At 36.0% G+C, this 24,543-nt stretch overlaps 1 protein-coding gene across 1 annotated transcript in view; it reads left to right on the plus strand.

The window, feature by feature from the left end:
* Positions 1-13,397, plus strand: part of SLC9A3 (solute carrier family 9 member A3) — a 50,562-nt gene extending 37,165 nt beyond the window's left edge. Inside the window, exons 8-16 of the mRNA XM_066202153.1 lie at positions 774-863; positions 2,707-2,777; positions 4,770-4,899; positions 8,077-8,192; positions 8,800-8,929; positions 9,444-9,620; positions 10,229-10,304; positions 11,713-11,826; positions 13,150-13,397. Coding sequence (XP_066058250.1) covers positions 774-863; positions 2,707-2,777; positions 4,770-4,899; positions 8,077-8,192; positions 8,800-8,929; positions 9,444-9,620; positions 10,229-10,304; positions 11,713-11,826; positions 13,150-13,397 — 1,152 coding nt within the window. The remainder of the gene's footprint in view (positions 1-773; positions 864-2,706; positions 2,778-4,769; positions 4,900-8,076; positions 8,193-8,799; positions 8,930-9,443; positions 9,621-10,228; positions 10,305-11,712; positions 11,827-13,149) is intronic.
* The last annotated feature ends 11,146 nt before the right edge of the window (positions 13,398-24,543 follow it).

Consider the following 24,543-nt stretch of genomic DNA (forward strand, 5'->3'; position numbering starts at 1 on the left):
AAGGAGTCCCCCAAAAGTACTGAATGCTTAAAGCAATTCTCAGCTGAAGGTTGCATATTGTTTCACTGAACCAAAAGCATAATTGAATTTGTAATTTTAGTAACAAAGATCCTATTTTATGTTTTCATGTGGGACCACATGGGGCAAAACACAATTTCCTCTGTGCTAAAAATTGTTCAGTCTTAGCTGCTTGGTATTAATAGTGCCAAGTTAATATCCGATTAAACATCCTTCACCTCATGTGTATAACTATAGGGAACAGTGCTTATAATGGGCATATACCGTCAGTAAGCTGATCTATCTGAGCCTCAGTCCTTGTTTTAAAATACAGCAGCAAGCAGTGGGACAAGAAAGTATTTAACATCCAAACAAAACAGCACTTTCTGAATGAAAAACCAGTAATTTAAATGAAAATATGTCAATAGATAGCAGCTTGCAGTATTTTACTGAAGTGCATTGCAGAAAGTTTAGTTGTTTCTACAAACTCCTGATTCGTGCAGAAAATACCACATTCAGTGGCACAGGAAACACTTGTACTCTTCCACTACCATATTTTCCCAGTAGATGATATATTGGTCCACAGCTGCCTTTTGAAACTTTTGTAACAGGAGCTGAGGATACTGCATTATTTTATCTTCTAGAAGGAACAGAAATCAACTGAGAAACTATAAGAACCACCAAAGAACACACAAATGTGCTTTATTTCTGTTAACCCAGCTAGAGGAAAGTCTAAGAGAACTTCCAAGTATTTATTGTCATGTTTCAATCCTTAGGGCCTGACTATCAAACCTTTGGTGCAGTGGCTGAAAGTGAAGAAAACTGAACACAGAGAACCAAAACTGAATGAGAAACTTCATGGCAGAGTAAGATATTTAAAAAAAAACCCTCATGGTATCTTTTGGATTTTTACAGAGCACCTTAAGAGAAAACAAAATTGTTAGTGAAAATGTCTTTTTTTGTAAGGGAGTGGCCTATCAAATTTCAAGAGCAAAATCCTTCAAACATTTCAAACATTATTTTTAAGTTGCTGTTTCTCTTTGGTTTGAGTCCTATGAGAGGATATTCATATGAAAGTTCTGGTCTTTCACTAGAGAATTCATTGGGGCTGTGGGAATACTGGGGAAACAGCACAGATGGAGTATGCGTCTTTCTCTTCATCTAAAAGAGAATGATTGATGATTGCTAGGGCAAAGTATGTTCAAATAAATTTATTTTTCCTTCTCAAAAAGGAAATTGTTAATTGTTAATTTCTGGAAAAGGTAGGATAGCAGGCTTTGTAGCTTGCATATTACATAGAAAGATAGTCTGCTGTCCAGTAGAGAATAATTATATACTGAAATATCAGATTAATGACAATAGTTTTAATTCAGTGTGAATGTTGTATGTCCCTGGATTTCTTTACTCTTTTGGAATATTTTGAAACACAAACTTTTCCAATTCATTTTCACACACAAGTGTGAAACATAAGTTTTCATTCAGTAAAAGAAAACATAACCTATTAATATAGATATAGGTTAAAGGATGGAAGACTATAAGACATCACAGAATCATCAAGGTTGGAAGTGATCTTCAAGAACATCCTGTCCAACTGCCAACTCATCACCACCATAACCACCCCTAAATCATATTCCCAGGTGCCACATCCAGACAGTTCTTGAACACTTTCAGAGGCAGTGACTCCACCACCTTCCTGGGCAAATAATTCCAGTGATTATCACTCTTTCAGTGAAAACTTTTTTTTTTTAAATCTCATCTGAACTTCCCCAAGCACAACTGAGAGCCATTTCCTCTTGTCCTTTCACTTGAGACATGGCAGAAGAAGCCAACACCCACCTGGCTACAACCTCCTTCCAGACAATTGTAGAGAGTGATAAGGTCTCCCCTCAGCTTCCTTTTCTCCAGGATTAACAACCTCAGCTCCCCAGCCACTCCTCACAGGATCTGTGCTCCAGACTCTTCCCCAGCTTTGCAGCCCTACTCTGGACACTCCAGCACCTCAATGTGTTTTCTGAAGTGAGGGGCCCAGAACTGGACACAGGACTTGAGATACAACCTCACCAGTGCCAAATATCAGCAGTGGTGTTCCAAACCTAGCACCGGTATATTGTGCAGTAATTATTCCAATGTTCAGAGTGAAATGTTAATAACCATACACAGAAAAAGGCTAAATTGTACCCACAGCTGCCTTGATTTGAATCAAGAGTTATAAACCTACAGATTTCTATCAGCCATCTAATATACTCAGTATGAAATTTTGCCCTAGATATTAAAAGAATGGTGCCTTCTACTCTGAGGGGATTATGAACTCCTGAAACATTTAAAAAGAATCACTAGGGAAATGGTTCAAGTGAAATAACCACCCACACCAATAGTGGCAGATGTACTTCATAGGGCAGAAATGGAGACAGCAAAATGAGTACATAAAAGTTTCAAAATTGAAGGTTAAAATGGGGGTTTAAGTACCTACTCATTGAGACCCTTGTAGTTCAAGAATACTTAGTGGATTTATAAAGAACTGGCTAGAAAGTTCAGGACCTTTGAAGAAAAGCTTATAGTAATTAGTACTTCTGTAAATGGGATTTTTTTTTTAACAGGTATAAAATTGTTCTACATAGTTACCTGGTCTAACTTGAAATAAATTGAGCTATTTTCTAATTATGCTTTTTAATTTCTGTAAAGATGTTAATTCCACTCTCATTTTCCTAGGCCTTTGATCACATTCTTTCTGCTATAGAAGACATTTCTGGACAAATAGGCCATCATTATCTGAGAGACAAGTAAGTAGTAACCCATTTAGAATCTTGAAATACTGCTAGGAAATATAATCTGCACATTATAACGTTTTAAGTCTGTGAGTCTAGGGAAAACAAGAATGCTAAATGTAGTTAGAGGTTACATACTGAAAATACTGGAAATACAGCAAATGTCAAAACAGTCTGTTTTTGTCCCCTTACTACTAGAATCTCCTCCACAGTTCAGATCATTCCTTTGCAGGTGCCTCAATTCACATATGAGGTCGTTCTCTCAAGATTAGAGAACTGACTATTTGCAGAAGTTTTCACCTAGAATGTTAATGTTGGGTTTTCTTTGTAATACTATATTCCATGAACACTATTTATGTGTGGAGGCACTAAAAATCCTCAGCTACAACTATGCTAGCTGTTTATTCTATCTCTACAATGATGTGTTCAACACCTCTGAAGGTTATGGCAGAGGATACTCTGAAATTGCTCTGACAGTTTCAGCCTATTAGTCTAAAACCAATAATGAACCGTCCCCTCTGTGTATAGTTGATTGATCTCAAGAGCAGCAGAATTACTCAGCTGAAAGATACACCATTTCCTTTAAAATATATGTGAAGAGTTACCCTTGAGATGGACACACTTCCATACCTAGATGAATGACTGTGGAAAAAAGGACATTAAATCTGGCCATCCTTAAGAATGTTATTTCAAGTTAGGCCATTCTCTCCCTTGAGTCAGGTCATTTCACAGGTGCAAACACTCACGGTTTTGACCTGCTAAATCTCCTTTCTTCCTTTTGCTCTTCATTCATTTATGCAGTGAAGAATTTTCCTGAGGCACTCCATTCAGAAGATCTTCTTTCTTGTGGTCTAAGTTTGTAGTTTACTTTTTAGGAATAAATTTCAATAGGCTATATATAATATAAGCAAATACATCTCCAGTTTTGATATATTGCCTCAAAGATAGAGCTATATTTTTAAAGTGGCATATTAACATGTGACTTCTTGCGTGTCAGAAAGTAATCCCCTTGAGTAAGAACAGAAAGAGTAGCTTAATGTAGATTCATGGTTGAGTATGTGGTTTGATGACTAATTTATTTTGAATGAGACCATATTAAGCCTACCTTTTGGACTCGATGTACATGAAAGTGCTGCTTCCATTAAGAAATGGCAACCCCTAGCATCCTCATTGATGAGTTCAGGTGTGGCAGCCTGAATTAGAGCCTGTTGGTCAGTTGTTCTGGCCAGAGAAGAGGAATAGTTATCAATTATGTGAATAACATTTAACACAAAAAGGTTTACGCAATCTGAATCAAAAGCTGTAAACTCCAAATGGCCATTGGGTGAGATGGATAGAGTTATTCTGAGCAATAGTCTCCAAAACTGTCTCATGCCTTTTAGATGAAGTGCTGAGGAAGTTAGAAGAAAGCAAAACAGCCTTAAATCTTTTGGACTCTAAACATGACAAGGCAGATACACTACTATCAGACAATCATGGAAGTGTAAATCATTGAAAATACACATGGCTACCATCCCCAGAGCAGTGTACATAAGTGGCATAAATAAGGCCTCCTGGTAGAGCTTCTGGAAGGGCACTGTTATTCTGAACTGATTTTCTGGTCTGGCTGTCCTACAATACACCTGGGGAAAAGCAGATTATTTTCCCAACAAGGGAAGAAAATTAAACATAATCAGAAGTGGAAAAATAAGGTAGCATGATCCCTCAAAGTATAAAATGTGTTACTGACTCTGAAATGGGATATTGTAATCATAGCTCTCTTGTAGTAGTGTTGGGTAAGTGAACTGATTAATTGCTTTGTAACAGCTGCATAAGTCTTGTAGCAGGCTTTTCCTTGACTTCCTTTACGTGCTAATTGAAAAGCTTCAAGACACAAATCCCTCACACTCTGCTGTTCACCCTTTTTTTCAAAGTGTTAAGCTCAAAAAATATAATTTATGCTAAATTAAAAATGCTTTGAAACTAAAATTGCTTTTTGCCATTAACACAGTTTGTTTAAATTATCAGGTGGTCCAATTTTGATAGGAAATTCCTCAGAAAAATACTGATGAGAAGGTCTGCTCAAAAATCAAGAGACCAAATCCTTAATGTTTTCCATGAGCTCAACTTGAAGGATGCAATTAGCTATGTGGCTGAGGTACTTACAAACACTTATTGACATATTATAGCATCATTTGGAATTTGATTTTTTAAGATTTATACTATAACCGACAGTTGATATATTGCAGGAGATGCCTAAAGGAAAACTATTTCCATCTCTGCTCTGCTTTTTTTTTCTTTTGAATGTGTTTTGAGTGTCGGTATTGCCAGTTTGAGAAGCTGTAGTTCTCAGTATTCTGCCTGATCACCAAATCCTATATTGTACTTACTTCAGTGTACAATTATGTTGCATTTTACTGAATATCTTTGTTTCTATATTCATTACATGAAAAAAATACTGTCATTCTGGCAGGATGTTGCCATTCTAAATGTGTAAACAGGGTCTGGCTGCTGCAGGATAGTGGGTCTATATGATGACAAATCTGATTTGAAGAAGCTCAGTTCCAAATGATGAAATGATGTGCATATGTGGCCAAACTATGGGACTGCTAATCTCAATCTGCCAGATCATTGTAACAGGCACCAAAAAAAAAAAAAAAAAAAAAAAAAAAAAAAAAAAAAAAAAAAAAAAAGTTAACTTAAATTCAATGGAATCATAACCCCCATGGTTCAATAATTAGAGTTAAATATACTACAAATATCAATAATTGCAATTAAAGAATTGTGAAGTTAGGGATACTTAAGACTTGCAACAGGAGAAATTTTTAAAGGAGATTTGAAGAAGGTTTTTTGACCTTCTGCAGGAGTACTGCAGCAATGTTGCCTGTGTAAGAATTCCTAATCTTCTTCAGTATGAAACTAGTCACCTTAGTTCAAACAGTTGCGAATATGCAGTATTGATACAGGATAGTTTTAAATGAAATATTTTTAAAAGTGGTCTTCAAAATAATGATCTATCCATGCCTGTAATCTCCAATTGAATTAATTTTCACAGTTAGGTGATATATCAGTTAATTTCTTTAATTTAAATAAAAACTATTACTATGATCGATACGACTAAGCTTTTTTTTTCTCTCTCTCTTTTCTTTTTTTTTTTTTTTTTTTTTTTTTTTTTTCTTTTCTTTTTTTTTTTTTTTTTTTAAATGAGTTACAGCCAGGCAGTCTTCTTCCAATGAAACATATAATTCTGGAGATTGAATTCAGAAAACAAGATGAAATTCAGAAATTATGTCAGTATGAAAGATGGACAATAGTTCACAAGACAAACAAATTCTTGTCTTTGAGATATTGTAAATTATCCATTTGTTTTTTAGACCATTTGAGCTTAAGAACTAATTTTCTTTCTTGTGATACTTTCTGGGTCACACCTCAGAGGAAGAAAGTTGAATAATGACTTTTAAGGTGGATGACCATGAAAATCATGTTCACATTAATTGCTGAATCTGTTCAGTAGATTCGTTACAGTGTTTCTTCTCTTTAACAGATGCAAAGGGCTTTATAGATCACTAACATATGCAGATTTAGGATCAGAATTTTTACCTAATAATTTCTTTGATCCCATATTAGTAAAGACAGATTACTAAAAGTTAGATTAATTATTTTTTAGGAGATGAAACACAAGGGAACTGCTTTTCGTTACCTTAGTCGAAATGCTATTTGTGTATATTGTTTCTTGCAGATAAATTCTATTTGGCAAATGTCTATTGATCTGATTATAAAAGATAAAGAAATTAAAAGTTCTCCAAGTTCTACAGAAGTTTTCCAACATATTTTCTTCCAGCAGAAATTAATTATGAGTTGTGAATCCTAAAGGCATTTCACCTTTCTCACCTTTAATATTTGCTTCAAAGATACACTGCTTTAACAACATTTTCTTCACTTTTCAAATATCTCTTTGAACTAAATATCTATGAATTACAAACTGAGATTGTAATTAAAGCCATTTCTTCCAGGACAAGTTAAGAACTGCCTCCCCCAGCTACTCACTCTTTTCTTACTTACAAGAAACTGAGGAGTTTAAAAATATTTTTATATCTTTTTCTTTGTTCAACTCTGCTGCTATGCTGCATCTATATAATAAATAAGAGTTCAGAGAGTTCAGGCTCAATCTAATTAAATTCTTTATAGTTGAGAGGCAAGAACCTAAACCAAGAAAAATGAAAATAATCCAGAGCAACTGAAGGGAAGTGACTTAAAATGCTTATGGTACATAACTTGTTCTGTCTAAAATTCTTACACTGATGCTGTGGCATGATGTATGCATGAAACATCAAACTTGGTTTGAAAAGAAAGATTCATTTAAGACAATGGATGGGACGACATTCCCTCAGAATTCAATTTTATTAACCTCAAGTTTTCTGCCTGCAGAGGCCAGAGTCTATTCCTTAATGTCATTGGTAACCCACATACTGGGATACGTATGTGGGCTATCACAGCAAAAGAAAATATTTATTGGGTTTGCTCCATGTATATGAAAATGTAAAGGGAACACAGTAAAGTTAAAATTGGAGATATGTAGATAAAGTCTCTGTTCTGCAAGGGAGATTATTTTTCTTTATTATTGTTGTTTAAAATCTAGAGACCTGCTCTGTGATTTCTCTCTGTTGTGATTCAAAACACAACAGGTGGTTTCAGCCTGTGTAACCACAATATCACTCAACAGATACCTTTGAGCTAACCAAGAGATTACTTAAGGTGTGGGGAAAAGTATGAAGACATAAAACTGAGCTTTTCCACCAGTTCACTTCTGTGACACTAGTTTTAAAACTGAAAAAAAATCTCACCTCTTCAATATCTCATCTGGTCATGCCATAACCTCTTTCTAATAGTCTTGTAGACTTCAATCACCACTTAATATTTGCTGCTTCCAGTCTGGTAGAGAACAGAAAACTTAGTGTTGTGTCTTTGAAAATGCTACTGATACTGTGGTGGTGTTGCTACATGAACATCTGTATGTATATCCCTATGCTCTTGGCTTGCAACATTGTACAAAGTAAAACTGCAAAGCTACTGAGGTAGAGGAAATCATTCACCCCTTCAAAATCAATTTCTAAGAGTGGAATAGATTTTTTCATTGCTTTGTTTGTTGGGATAATGTCACTCAATGTAAAGAAACCATAAAACCAAAAAACAGTTTTTGTTACCTAGATACAACTCCTCCCATGCTTCTTGTTCCATTTGCATAAATACAGTCTCACAAATTATCTGTATTTTGATACACATTTTGTCCTAATTTTTTACAGCTGTAATATGTCTTGTTTCTTTCCATGACCAGGGAGAACGTAGAGGTTCACTGGCATTTATACGTTCTCCAAGTACAGACAACATGGTAAATGTGGATTTCAGCACTCCACTCCCAAGCACTGTGGAAAGTTCTGTCTCTTATTTATTGTAAGTAATGTGGGCTGACAGGGAAATGAAAGGAAATTGAAACACTGCAAAAAAAAATTGAAAAATGCAAATTACAGGGGCTTCAGTCACTACTTTTTTGAACTTAAATTAATATTTTCTCCCACAGAAAATGAGTATATATGGATTTATAATGCTGTATTTTACACGCAGTTTTTTTTCAATAAAGACTGGTAAGATGAAGCAGACATCCACATTAGAATTGTTTCATTTGCCTTTGGTTCACCAACTGTTATATACAGGGCTAGATGTTATTTCTGTGTTTGTTCCAGAAAAAGTAAGGAGAGAGGTGAGGAAAAAAATTGCCCCTTCCTTAATTTTTTGATGAATCTGTCACTGAACAGACCACGTGTCATGTAAACTGTGAAATTAATTAATGCAACAGCTCCCTGAAAGACAGAAACCAATGATCTTTTCATATTTCCCATTAGCCATTTATTCACTCATTATCAGCTAGTCAGTTCTTACTCTTCCTTTTTATTCTTTTAAACTTCACCTTGTTTTCTCCTTTTCATTCCTCATCTTCCTGTTTATTCTTCCTCTTAAGCAATTATTGATTTTAAAAACCATTGTTTGGATTTTTCTTCAGGAGAGAAAAAGCTGGACCGGTTTGCCTTGACATGCAAGCTTTAGAGCAGAGGAGGAAAAGTATCCGGGACACAGAAGACACCCTTGCTCATCACACCCTACAACAGTACCTGTATAAACCCAGGCAGGAGGTAAGAGCAAGAGGCTAGCATTAGACTGGCTTCCAATCTAAAACTAAGAGGAAATAGGAACCAAAATTTACAAGTGAAACTCAAAAGGAGAGGATCCACTGCAAAATAGGCACTCTTGAGGAAGATAGGCTCTTTGTGTGATTTCTCATTTAAGAACATAGCTCTTTAAAAGAACTAGTGCCTTTGAAATCACTGGGGCCAGTGGAATGCAGAACTCTGTCCAGCAAAGGTTCTGATCAGGATTAAATGAAGTGTATCAACTGAAGTGATTCAGACACTTATAGGGGAGATGCTTACTTTGAGTGACAGTCCACTCTTACACACTTAAAATTCCTGGACTTGTTTCATGAAGAAAAAAGAAAAATGGGAGTTTCATTAACGCCTTCAGACTAGTCTTTAGTTCATTCTTTCTCATGGAGTAGTTTACATTTTTGTGACACTGATTGAATGCATTGATTCAAGGCTTTCATCTGTATTTCTCAGTAAATGAATATTGTCTTCCCTTCCTGGCCAGCACAAACACCTGTACAGTCGACATGAAATCATGCACAGTGAAGATGACAAACAAGACAAGGAGATTTTCCATAGGACAATGAGGAAGCGCTTAGAATCTTTCAAGAGTACCAAACTAGGAATAAACCATTCCAAGAAGTTCAATAAAATCCACAAACGAGACCGGGGCCAAAAAAGGGTAAAAATACTTTCACAAGGACCCAGATTAAGCCACCTATTATACCAACTAAGTGGTGGGAAGGGTAGGGAGGACTCAGAAGAGTCCTATGTCCTGCATTTATCTCTGTCCTATTGAACTTCGTGAATTTAGAGTATCTAAGCAAGAAGAGATTAAACTAGGAGGTAACTCAAGGGGCTTCTTCACACATTCTGCACTTCTCTATGCTTTGGGGCTATTCTTCTTAGTGAGAGAAGAAGAGTCTGATTCTGATTTCTGATCACTTGAAAAACAACAGACCCTGAACCATGCTACTACACTGTGGGGAGATTTTGCAGGATAAAAAATGTGGGGAGAGGTAGCAGGATAGCTCTATAGCATGGAGCATTCAACCAAATTTGTGTGAAACTAAGAGGGAACACACAGCATAAAAAGAGCCAAAGTTTCTTTTTTTCACCCTGTCTGTACACACTTCAAGTGTAGGTGGGAAATTAGTGGCATCCATATTGAGTTTCAAATAAAGACTACAATGGATTTTACGGTTATTCTCCTGGACTCATCATTTCAAAGAGTCATTTCATTGCCATTGCTATCTGATGACATCTTTGGTCACTTTTTTTTCTTTTCAGAGAAATAGCAATGTCATACCAAATGGAAACATTCCTTCAGAAAATCCAGTACAAGATTTTACTTTAAAGGAAAAAGGTAAAAAGACTCTTAGACTGTTTACATTAACTGAATTATACCAGCTACATTGCCAGTAAAGCATCACTAAAAGATTTTGTGACATGCCATAGTGAATCTGATGGTAAAAAGGGACTTCTAGTCATAGTTCAGAACTTGGAGTGGTGATCTCCTTCATGCTTAAATGCAGTGATATATCAGTTAATTTAGAAGTTGTTTTTTAGGAATCTGGATGACAAACAAAATTTTAATTGGCCTTTTTGCTCACATTTTAAAAATATCACATTTATATTCTGTAAACAAATCAATGCAGTGGCTACAATATAAATGAACTTTCAACTTCTGTTTGGAGATTGCACAGGGCTGCTAACTTTTTTTCATCACAGCAGGATATGTCTACCTAGGACCTCAGCCTTATAAAATTCAGTAGGTGAGATTACATTCTTATCTGAGTTAAAGTCCACTGTTTTAGAAGGGTCTGAAGCAGAGCTGAGGCTAAGCAAGTATGATATAACTCAAGGAGGGTGTAGCTTTGGAAGGAACATATTCTCAGAGGTCAGTTCCAGCACTGCTTTACCCTTCATGAATGTATCTATCACATGGGTCAGGCTTGGAAGTGTAATTGGAAGCTGACCAGCCTGGGGACTATCCCTAGCAAAAGTTGGTTTTGCATATAAAGCCCCAAATTCTTTCCTGTCTTAGCCATTTTTTTGGCATTGGTGTCAGACATGGCAAGATGTGATAAGTGCCAACATGTTTATTATGCAATTATAAAATAATACGAGTCACTTTAAAACTGAAATGTAGTTAAAAGCCACTGAACTAACTTTGATTTACGTTCTTCCCTCTGTTTATGTCTGTAACTCCTCAATCTCAAAGACAACTCAAGTAAAATAGAGAGGGATTTCTTTTCTCAGATTTGTCTTTTCTCTCTTAGCTCCAAGCAAACATATTTTTCCTTATGTATCTTCTTGAATCATTTACTGAGTGTTATTTTTGTTTGACTGAGACAGGCAGTACAGTCTGGCTCCCCAAGTGTAATATTCTAGAACTACTTTACTTGGGAAGAGTGTTCTGAATACTCATTAGTGGGTCATTGAATATTGTTTTATTAAAGAACTCTGCATAGAGATGTCATCATCTACTTAAAACCAGAAAAGTTTATTTGGAAGATCGTCTTAACAAGTGGTTTAGCAGCTATTGCAAAACTTATTATACTGCAGTAAAAGCAGCAATGACCTCATTAGGTTTGAAACTAGTCATTATACTAATGCTGACCTGTGTCAAGTGATGAAAATCCTTGCTAAAGATGTATTTTTGATAACCATGACAGCATCAAACCAGCAGGAAATAGCATTTTCTATCAGAACTGACACAAATCTCTAATGAAATGGCACTTTTTTTCTTCCTTTTCTTTTTTCCCCCCTAGATTTGGAGTTTTCTGAATCAGAAGAAAATAATGATTATGAGACTTTGCATCTAGGCAAAGGAGTTGATTTCCTGGCTAATGTGACGAAACAAAATTTCACAGATACTCCTGCCGGTAAAAATATTTATTACCTACAAAGGTTTTTTTTCCTCAAATATAAAAAAAAAGTACTAGAAATGCTGATGTTTAGCATTTAGTTAGCCTGGTTTTTTGTTTGATTGAGTGATTTCATGTGTTTAATCTGAAAATACATTTGCTTAATATTAATGTCAACATAAAGATTTTTGGATATCTGGAGGTATGGAGAGCATCACATTTGAAACTGACAGCAGTTGTGAACATGACAACCTAAACCAGTTTTAAAGCCACTAATTATTTCCAGCAGCAGAAACTTATTTTAGAATTGTCTTACCTCACAAGACTAGTCAATACCAGTCCTCTGGAACTGTTTTTCACTTGCATTAGAACTTCGTTGTGATAAATTTTGTTCTTCCTATTTCAGGAAAGATTTCTCCTTTTATATTCACAATCCCATCAGATTCTTACAGGCTTACAGAAGTTACTGAAAAGGGCAGATTTGCAGCATTTCTGGAGAACTCAGTGCCCTTGATTTCCACCCTTGAAAGACTCCAAAATATCAGATTGAAAGCCTATAACTATATATAACAGAAACAATATATTATTTATGGAGTTACAAGATTTAGTATTTCTCTTTAGCACTTCTGTATTTAAATTTTTTCAGCATGCCACTGTTTGCTTCATGTGTAATTGGTGCTTAGAGTGAAGAAAACACTTGTGTCCATACTCTTGTGGCAGACATCCTTAAATGCAGTTTATGCATGACACTGTTTCATGACAAATTTCATTACCGTGCTTGAATATTTAAAGACACACAGAAATAAGTGACAAGATGCAAAATGTTTATGTAAAAGCTTGTCAAACTTGATAGCTGTATGAACAGGCTCCTACATCTTACTTTTGACTGTTTCTTGGCTTCTCATAGCTACCTCACACTCACCTGCTTATGGAGTGGTGAAGTTGTTGAGGGTTTTTTTTTTCCCATATCTTGGGGTTTTTTGTGGATTTGATTTGAATTTTCTGCAGTTATTCTATGCTGCACTTTTTTTTTCTTCTTGCTTACCACTTGTGGACTGATTATTACTTTTATTGGTTTTATTTTTTGCCTCAAGATATCCCTAACATAATTGCAAATTTGATGTGACAACCAATTTTTTCTCTTTAATTGAAATCCCATACATGTCTAGCAAAACCCAAGGTGTATGTGTGTGTAACGGTCTGTGCATTGACTTAGTCACACCCGTACCAGTTTATCAGCCCATTTTTTCCAACAGCCCTTCTCCTTTTATAAAGCATCTTGCTGTATTACCAAGAAATTATTTTGATTACTTTTATTTGTCACCCATGAATTTTTTTTAGGAATTGATAATCCAGTATTTTCAGCTGATGATGACCAAAGCATCTACATGAAGTTCTCACCATGGTTATCTAGTGAAGACACTGTGGTACCATCACAAAGGGCCCGAGTGCAGCTCCCATATTCTCCAGACAACTTCAGACGGCTCACTCCAATCCGGCTCAGCAATAAATCAACAGATTCCTTCCTGCTAGCAGATGGCCCAGAGGACCGACCCAGATCTTTTCTCCCAGAATCAACACATATGTAATATTTTAAAAGATATTATCACCTCTATTTTTTAACCAGACTTCTTATCAGTCCTGAGAAGTAAACTTATTTTTCTGTTTTTTTCTTCTTTCAGAAAATCTCTTTCTTTCCTGATTTCTTCGTACAACTAAACATCTTTTATTTCTTTCCAACTTAATTAACAAAACGTCTTTCTATTTTCCTTCTGCAGGAGAGCTGTTCAACTGTTTGGGGTCCAATGTCTTGCTACTTTTACAGCAGATAAGGGTCTTTCTCTTTGTTTTCACTTGAATATTTTAAATGCCAACAAAATAGTATTCCAAGTACCAGAATATTGGGCATACGTTTTCAAGAGACTTCAGGTTTTCTGACTGGTTAGTCAGTCCTAGATGATAAAATTGGTACCTGAAATTGGTACCTGAATTCAATAAAAGGAATAAATTTTTTTGACTCTGTTGCTAAGGAGCCGTGAATTAGCTGTGAACATTTGTCCAGATTATTTATCCAATGTCCAGGAAGCAAAAATGCCCCACTGCTACAATACAACTATTCAGTGACATGACTGATGTACCAATAAATTACATAAGAAAGGGGTTTAAAATTAATCACGTTTACTTAAATGCATCAGAGTCTACTTGTGGGGATATTACACAACAGAATTGTGGAGAAGCAGAATTCCATTTAGAGCTTTATCTTTATAATGTGAATTTATCTTAATCCACACCTTACTTTGAAACTAGAAAAGGTCTTAGCTTTCTGATGCAGCAAATAACTTGTTGCTTCTAATGTGTTAGAGGCTTAAAATTAAATTGACTCTGGGTTTAAATTAATGTCCCAGTTGCCCTTTAACTTCTGCTGTGTGAAAATTTTCCACACCATAAAATCAGGCTTCATTTTTATAGTCAAGTCAGGCAGTGCTTCAAATGAGGTGGGTCAGGTCCACAGTTCAGATATTATAATTGAACAGAACACAGGGCACTGCATGGCTTGTGCAATGAAACGCAAAAGTCAGTGTCATCATGAATACGCTTTTGTGGAAACCGTGGTCACAAATATATGTCTTAGTGTCCTCTGTGCATCGGCAAAAAAAGTAAATTGAAAGTATTCTGTAGCTGGTTGATGAAACTTTGTTCAGACAAATACCTCAGGCTAAGAGTGAATACTGCTAATTTTGACATAAGAATTTCACTTGAAAAGAAATATAAAAGGAAGTTCCATTTTTCTTCTGTTCTGGCTCCTGCCCCTTGAGAAGATGTGCTAGTTCAAGGGTAATTAGAGGAAGCATATCACTTTCTTTACTGGAGTGGCCTTTACGTCTGTGTTTGGTTTCAGTACTCAGTTTCTTAATAATGCATCATAGTTTATTTTTAAAATTATATTTAAAAATAAACACAGGATTGGTTAAAGGACTGTGAATTACAGTCCAATATAATGATTAAAAGTGTGAACAATGAGCAGCATTCCAAAACGAAAATTTCACCTCAACACTTACCTACACTGAAATTCTCTTTTTTTCCCCACTGAGAATATTGTCACAGAATATTGACATACAACCTGCAGAACATTTTCTTGCTAGCTTCTGTTCTTTTCCTCCATATAATTGCTTTATTTATAATTCACTTTATTATTAGAAAGTGGTATGTGTAAGTTCATTTGTATCTTAGATATGTCAAAATTACTGGGTTTTTGACTGCTGTGTTTCTTAATATGTGTTTTGCAAAGTTAGACTTCCCAAGCTAATAAGCATACACCTTGATTACTGTCTGAAACAGTCCTCTGAATAATCTCTTTAACAAAATTCTCCCAGTAAGAGAATGGTACTAAAATTTCAATTTAAAGGCTTTAAAAAACAATGGAAACTGGAAGCCAAGAGTGGAAATATTAAGTTTCTCTACATACCTAATGTATACAGAAAACTAATCAATAAGACATTTACTCAAGTAGCAGAATCAAACCCTCTGCTACTTGACTGAAAGAGTATAATTTGTTTAAAAAAATTTCTGAAATATTTCCATGCTGAATATCAGGACTATTTTAAGATAAAGATACACCTTAGTGACCAGACAATGGCTCAAGTCTTTTAACTATCTGAAACAGGCATCATCCTAAACACTGAGCTAAGTTTTGTCTGACATTCGGCAAGGAGAAGAACTTGAATTGATTCACTTCAGGTTGTCCAAAATAGAACTGGATACGGAGTAGTGCTCTTCAGGGGAAAAAAAATCTTAAACCACTCACTTTCATTAAAAAAAAAAAAATGAAAAAAAAAATCCTAAACCACTCACTTTCATCACTCACTTTTCACAAAAATAGCCAAAACCAAAGCCAAATAGCCAGCATACTAACAGATAAAGTATGTACAAATAGAAAAACTAATGTTTCTATTTAATTGTGCTCTCTAGGTGATGTGGACCATGACATAGAAATGACAGAATACTCCTCTTCAGATGATCAACTAAACCAAAATGGAAGCGTTTCAGTGAATCCCCTCCACTTTTTCCCCTCTTGTCTTCAAATGCCTTGGACACAAAACTATTCTTCATTGGAAAACAGAGGGAATATATCTCTTTCTGCTGTCTCTGAGTACATTGCTTCATGTGACCCAAATGTACCTGATCTCTTCTGGGAATCAGGTACAGATATGAATAACAAAGAGACAGTAAACTCAGGTTATTGTTCTGAAGTTAGCTTCAAGTCAGAGAACTCACAAGAAGAGAATACTCTGCTTATGTTTGAAGGGCTGGAAGACTCTTACATGAAGGAGCCCCAAGAGAAGAAAATGTTGCTTGATGTAGAAGGGAATTACAGGTCTGCTGCAGCCAGACGTGTACAAAGCCGACGTTCTTTCCATAGGCCAAAACCTCTGCATCACCCTAAGCTTCAGAAGCTGGCCTCTCTTCCAGCATCTTGCCATGTCCCTCCACATTCCTTGGAACAGGAGGAAACACAGTTGTGAGCCAGGACTTAATTGAAAGAACAAGATGAACAAAGGGCTTTTGTAAAAATAGAGAGCAACCTATTGGTTCATAGGATCTTCTCTAGAATGGCTTCAGATGGAAAGGCAGTGGGGTCCTGTGATGTCAGAAATACTGGAGCTTTCCTGCTGCACTTACATTTTTAAGTTCTTATTCATAATGAAAGGGTGCATAGTGAAGGGGAATTATGACTCCTTGTTATTTTTTCATGTAGACTGTTACAAATACTCTTATTATTTTTGGAGGGCTAAACTAAGAATCTTTTCAAATGGTAAATCCTTGGTGTTTTTTTACATGGAGATGGGTTATTATGCCATTTTGCCATAAATACATTCAAAGGAATAGGCTGCATTTGCTGCTTCAGTAATGGAATTAAGTAGTTATGCTATATGAAATTAAAGTAAGGAAAGCAAATGGTTAGCCTCTTCCCTGCTAAGTCTACTCTGATTGAAATGGATCAGTGCCTTTTATAAGTGCAAGCTAAAGAAAAATATTTTCCTGCTTTTGAATATTTATGTCACTGAGTAATTGTGGAATATTGGCTCTCATGTAAAACTTTCCAGGGAGAGGAAAGTCCTGGCATCTTGAAATTTAATCAAGTACTCCAGGAGGGCCATATCCTTCCCTCACCTTCACTCCTTCAACTCAGTAGCACTGGAAAGAAAGAACATCCAGAATTAGCTCAGAATTTTAATTTGCATGGTCACAGGCAATTCATTTCATATTCTTAATGAAGCTGCTCTATTTCAAATAGCCTCACTCAAACAGAAGTGTAAATATTTGTCATTTTTACTGCTGCTTTGGAAGACACCTTCCAAATACTGTTATATTATCCTGTAAATTTATGTATCACTTTCAATAGCTGATCAGGATAGTGATCTCTCAGATGGTGTTCTGCATTTTGCCACATGGTTTAACTGCCACAAAGACTCAGGATGCTGAGGGTGCAAAGTACAGAGGCAGTCTGGCTACTGTGCATGTGTATATCTACTTGCATTAGGAATGTCCTTTCTATTTGTCCATGTTTTTAACGATTGCACTAGACACACTGCATATGAATTAGATCTACATCACCTTGAAGACAGCTGGAGACATCAGTGAAAGCCAACTCAGACAAAGACTAAATAGAAGTGAAAACTCTTAGACTTCTCACAGATGTATAATACTACATGCCTGTGTATAGTCCTCTGGCCATTTTGCCTTGGATAATTCCAGTCCTGAAATTTTGGCTTGAAATCTTCAGTGGTATAAATTGTAAGGGTTCTATGGTATTAATAGAAGGAGAGTGCTTAGCCATTTCTGTGATCCTAATGTGTTCCAACTTTCTATTTGGTATCAGTGTAAACCATTTGTAAATGAACTGTCACCTTCAGGGAGGTATCTGAATTGTTTTAGACCAGATCCTGAACAGCGGCTTTATGTGGTAAATTTTATTTTATCTGTAGGAATTACTGATTGTTTCAATCTACCTACCCAGATTTTGATGGGTTTGAGATGATTCTGTCATATATTAAAACTGAGATTTGCCCAGACACTCAAGAAGAGTGGAGCAATGTGTGAAAACTCATGCTCACATCTTTTGTTCTATCTTTGTCCTGTATGCTAAAACTGTATGTTAAGCTGATGCAAATTGCAGAGATGTGATGGCAAATACCAAATACAAACCTAGACAGATACAAACCGTACACCTCTAGAGACTAGATACAGAGAAGTGGTTCTTTTGGTATCAACCCACAAGCAGCTGCCTGTTTGGCTGTCTTCTTGGGCAATGATTCAAATCAGTGTCCCTAACTGGAAATCTTCATCACCCACAGCTAGCCTTGTTAAAATTCAATAATGTAAATACAATTTCTGTGAAACTGAGTACATGTGAACATATTATTCTGATGAAACAGAGAGCATATTAATGCTGTTCTAGATATTATAATTGGAACAAGTATGTTAGTAATTGGCATAGATATGTAACAGGACCGTGACTGATCCCAAATGTAAGTACAAGTAAAGTGCAATGTGCCAAAATCTACCCTCCTGTCTCATAGCATAATGCTGAAATACCAACACCAAAATTGGCAAGATGCTCATCAGGTGCTGGCTTTGAAATAAAACTTTCATTTCTTATTGGTGTCGTACAGAGGTCATTGCTATGCTGCTGCCAGAAAGAGAACCACACTGAGGACTGTTTTCTGCATGCTTGTTAGACCATTACCAATCTGGTTTTGTACGGGCTACCTCCCATCTGTGGATGACAATTTGTAAATTGTCATCCACAGGTGGGAGTTTTCACCACGAAAATGTTGCACAGACAAGAGTATGCAATTTTGAAAATCACAAGGTATGTTTTTATTGTTCTTGTAAGCTTTTAGGCTAAAGAAAAGAGGATCCATGGACAGCACCATATTGACAAACACAGTAATCTCCGTGAAAAGTCAGCAGGACCCTGTATGTTTTTGACGGGGCTGTGGGATGTAGTATTACAAAACAGAGAGAAACATCACACCATTTCAAACAACAGAAAAGAAAAGACTATGTACAAAGGGCTTGCCTCTCTGTTTCAAAGGCCTTAGGTATTTTCTATATGTTGCATCACTACAGCGAAACAAATGAAGGATAAAATGGATAATTCTGATAGTGAAGAGATGTTTCCCTGGAATATCTTGCATAATTCCTGAAGCTCTTATGGCCCTGAAAGAGATTTTCTAGTAGAATTGATTCTACCGCAAGGTTTTGTTTGTCATAATTTCCCACTTTGAAATGTGATGAAAAAAACTTTCATGTCCCCAGTTTCCACATTTGAGAATATAGTCATAGCTATAAAATAGTGGATTATGGTTCCTTTTTTTTTTCAAGGACAATTGCTCCCAGTGTCTACCAGGGTAAATATGAAAAAGCAGGTTATAACAGTCGATCATTTGTCATACTCTTTTCTTTTTTTGCATACTCTTTCATTGTACATTCACATTTCCTGTGTTATGTGTATCTGTGGGTTAAAGCGGTTACTTCTTCAGCACACTTTAATCAGTCAAGTATCACTAATTTCTATCACAGCAATATAAATTCAGAGCTGCTGAGGATGTGGCTGTAAGTATCAGCTTTTTTTGCCCTTGTTTATTAGATTGCAATGATCAGTGGACAACTCGTTCATGTCTGGTGAGGCCAGTTCAGTTCTAACTTCCCTGAAAACTCTGTCTCTAAATTTTTTTGTGACATACTTAGTCAGAAAAAGGAAAGCTGGGCGTTCCACTGTTGCTATTTATTTAATAAGTAACCATGCTCTACCTTGTTGCAAAAAGATGAAATGAAGAAATATTTGATGTTCCTTCTACGTATTTTGCTCCATGAATAAAGTTCTTTCTTAACAATGTTTATTATGCTGCACTATGATCTAGCAATGTTAAAAAACCTCAGAAGTGTTGCCTGCATTGAGATGAATTCTGTCTCTCTGACCTGTGAACCTAGTTATTTAAATATATGAAATTATGTATTACAAATACATGATCTAGTCAGACATTTATGTAACAAAGGTTGCAAAATAATCATGTGCCTTAAATTGCCACTCTTTGGAGTGCTGTTGTTTGGAAATACTTGTGTGTACTTTCCAAAAGGTGTCAACTTACTTCATATATTTTTAAACAAGTCAAGTTGTTCTGGTAATGTCTTTATAGAAATGTTTTAATAGTATATCATCATGAGAAGTTTGGCAATAAATTGTATCACTTGGGTGGAATCACACTGCTTTGGCAAGTGATTTAGCGAATGATTTATTTATTACACTTAGAAAAGACTTTGCACACAAGACTTCTGAGAAGTATGTATTTCTCCCAAACCAAAGTTAAAAAAGACAATAGAGTGCTGCTGATAATTCATGTAATTTATAAAACACAAATCTTTAAAAGCAGCAACAAAACTGGTAGATCTCCTGAGGCTCATTCAGACAACTGTAACACTCTGTATAGTTCTAGCCCCACTGCAATTAATGACAGAGTTCCAATTGACTTTATAAGCCAGTATTTCCATCCATAGAGCAGAAAGGCACATATTTTGTCAAGTTATATATAGAGATATAATCATAACAATTATTTATAACTTAAATTTTACATAAATGACATATTACATCTCATTATTATTAATATTATTATTATTATGCACCTGGATTGGGACAAGTCAACATCATATAAGCAAAGATCTGACCAGCCCTAGAAAATTATTTCATCAGTTTCAGCAAAGTTTCAGGAAAGCTAAGTGAAAAACACAAAACCCTACTAGGTCTAGGAAGTATTTATAGTTTATTTTAAAGTTTATTTTAAATCCTCCATGCATTATCAACAAGGGAAGAGGCTTTTCAGACCCACTGCTGAATACTGCAGTGCTTTCAGGAAGCATATGTGTGCATGCATAAAAGGGATCCTGGAAGGCAGTGCAGCTGTACTCATGAAAACAGAAATTAAGAAAGTCCGAAGCGGAAGGATCAGTTTAGTGCTGCTAAGGTGTGAGTAGCTAAGAATGGGAAAAAAACAGATCTGGGCTAAGTATGTGAATGCTTATAATAGAAACAATGAAAACTGATATGGATAAAATTGACCTCAAAGGAAGATAATGTAGAGAGGTGCAAAACACACCTCTATCACCTGACTAATAACCAATGCTTAATTCCTACCAACACGAACATATTTTCAAAGCATAATTCTATAATGCACCATTTTAGCTGACATCTTAATACTAACATTTCCTTTAGTGTAAAAGCAGTAGAAATGCCAAATAATGTAATCACAAATAATCCTGGATCTACAGCCCATGATGTGAGAAAAAAAAAAATTTAAGGAAGCTTTAACGATGACATAAAACTCACTTATCCAGTGACTGCAGTAAGGTACCAAGAAACAACATGATGATTGCACAATTTGCAATCATCCTATACTCACTGTCTCAGAACATTACTCTATAGAGAGAGTTTCACCTAGGAAATAGAAATGGATTTTGGTAAGAAGCAGGAGAGAATACATTGACCAATTGCAGGGCATGACCAGATGAGCAGACTGACCAGCAACTTCTCTCTATCTCCTTACTGTTGTTCACCCTCAAAACACCTTAATCTCCCCACTTCCTTATCTTTGCTTCCTATTCAAAGCATCTTATACAATGTCTTGCAGAATCCCAAGACCTATTCCACAGGCAGTAACTCCCCTTGGTCTGTAAGGTTATACAGAGAGCCCATTCACTTAGCTGACCTCGATGGCTTTCACCAGACAGTGAGGCTGACTGTCCTCCTGTGTCCGCCCTGGAAGTCCAATCAGAGTGTCCCAGTTTCTCTTATTCAGTTGTAAGAGTTTCCTGACCATCACTGTCCTCTCTGTGCTCCTTTGTGTGTGTGAAGATGAACTTCGTGTTTCATAATCTAAGTTTCATTGTAGATTCCGGGGAAAAAAATAAAAGGAAAAATATTCTCTATTTTTAGTTTTCAACACATGATTTAAAATCTGCCACCTGCTCAGGTTTTGTGTGTGATAAGAAATACTTTTAGGGTTGCTGGGATTATCATGATAAATAGAGTTACCTGCACCAAACTGGTTTCTGCTAAAAATTGGTGGATTCTATCCATCACCTGACATGCATAAAGAATAACAGCATCATTACAAAATGGAAATTATAATTTAGTCAATTAGCCTTTTCAGATAAAAGTTTCAGTAATACTATTTATAACATTACTCCAACAAACTCCTACTTCCTTGACATGTTTAAAAGCTGGATCAAACTGACAGGTAATATACAATACAACCCTAAATTTATTCCACTGAACAATGCCTGTATTTCTTAAGATAATGAAGCTATTCAGACATTCATAGAATCATAGAATTCATAGATTCAGAATCATAGAATCATTTAGATTAGTAAAGAGCCTTAAGACCAATGAGTCCAACTGTTAATCTAACACTTCCAAGACAACCACTAAGCCATGTTCCTAATCACATGTCCAGGTCTTTTAAATGCCTCCATGGATGGTGACTCAAACACTTCCCTTTCAGTGTTCAGAAGTGTCAACTCTTCGTCAATGAAGAAATTTTTCCTGTTACCCAATCTAAACCTCCAATCTGTAGCCTCTTGTTTCTTGAGGCAACTTGTTTCATCTTGTCCTATCACTGAGGAATGAGGCCACAACACTGACCTAAAAAAAGTTTGAGACGCAGATATGCTGGAGAGCATCAAATGTAGGAAGATTGTAAAGTCTCATACCATATCACAGGTAGATCTGCTGTAGAAATATATTTCACAGGACAAACAGAACACTCAAGAGTGTCAATGGAAGATATGTGTTAGATTCATCATTGGAGCGATTGCTGAACCACATGGGATAGGTAACCTTTCTGGAGCATTGTAAAATAGATTTTTTGGATGCATTAGCATATGAATGGTCTAACAAGAGACTTAAGTGTGCTGAAGAAACAGCTGAAGTGAAAGAGTTTTTATTATACAAGAGTGAGCAAAATATTGAGAATATACACAATGATTACCACATGGATACAAAAACGACCCAATTTAGACAGAAGATAATCTATTTTTCCAGTGCTGCAAGTCTTTTATTGTTCTTAATCCAATTTTTACATTGCATAATTCCTTCTTGTTTTGGAACAAATACACCTTTTTAAGAAACTCTAATTCTTATCCAAATCATTAGGGGACAACCTTGTGTTATGAATGTTTTATTTCTTTAACCGGCTTGCACTGTAAAAAATTTAGACATTTTTTAAATGGCAATTTTGAAATTACCAGAAACTGGTTTTGCTCATGATTTTGCTTAATGTTAGAACATGCTTAATTCTAACACAAAATAGACAAGAGTACAGAGATGGTTTAACCCCAGATATATCTTCCCATGGAAACACTGTCCTTCTAGACAACTAATTTCATAAGGTGGAAAAGGAAGACGTGGCTGACTTCTCCTCTTTTACCCTCCCCCATACCTTGCAACACGTAGCTAGTATCTTCAAGAATTCCCAAATCATTCGATGATTCCCACCTGGAAAGAAATCTGAAGGAATTTGTCCTGCTGTGTGGGATGTGGATACACTATGGACAGGCCTAGAAGAAAAGAAAATCTATTATGAAGGAAGGTAATGGTACTTTCGGTATACATTTGGTAAATATGTGAAGAGACAAGCAGTTATTTTTCTGGGAGCAACTGAGTGTGACCAACAGACTCTTTTCGCTAGATTTCACTAGGATTCCCAATACCTACAGCTGTTAGCAACACTACCAGTTTGCAGGAATGGAATAATGAGTTTGAATAGCCGGTGATCAGCAGATCAGATGTGGTGACAGTTTGTAGTAACCTCTGTACAGCAGGGTCAGAAAAGGAAAAAGACTGGGACTGAACACTTAGAATTACTTTGTGCAAAATTATCAACTTAAATATCTGTCATGAGAGAATACAGGCTCTTGTCTACATTTTTGCCATACCTAATGAGGAAATAGTGGCACATTTCAAGCATTCACCTGACCCACCCGAGCTGCAAGTTCACTTCATATTACATTCATGTTCAAACATCCCTGAATAGGTAAAAAAGAAGCAGTTATGCATTAAGAAACTACCTACATCTAGATCATATAAAGAAAAGAATATTTAGGCTTTTCTGCAAATAACAAACCTCATTCCACATCCTCATTGTTAGTATTTTCTTTTGCTTTATTGGACTTTTTCCTTAGGCTCATTTTTAATGATGATACATATGTATTGAGCAAATGGGAGGGATAGACAGCAAGATCCCTTGACATGGGAACACTGCACAAGCACAGAGCACGTGACAGGTGTAAGCAATCCATGGGCAGGTAGTTTCAGAGAAACACTTTTTGAGTAACATTATTTCAGTTTGCCTTGCAAACAATTAGAATTTTACTACAGGAGACTGTAGGAAAAAAACTATTAGTTTAGATTACAAAATCAGATTAGATTAGGCTATATTAGATTACAGGACCCCTAAATTGGAAGAGACCTTCAAGACCATTGAGTCCAACCCACCCCTAACACCTCAACCAAACCATGGCACTGAGTGCCACATCCAGTCTTTTTTTAAACACATCCAGGGTTGGTGACTCCACCACCTCCCCAGCCAGACAATTCCAGTATTTTATCACTCTTTCCATAAAAAAACTTTTTACTAATATCCAACCTGTATTTCCCTTGGTGCAGCTTGAGACTGA

Source organism: Chamaea fasciata, unplaced genomic scaffold (assembly GCF_029207755.1).
Source record: "Chamaea fasciata isolate MVZ Bird 193981 ecotype frontalis unplaced genomic scaffold, bChaFas1.0.hap1 SCAF_1, whole genome shotgun sequence".
Taxonomy (NCBI): Eukaryota; Metazoa; Chordata; class Aves; order Passeriformes; family Sylviidae; genus Chamaea; species Chamaea fasciata.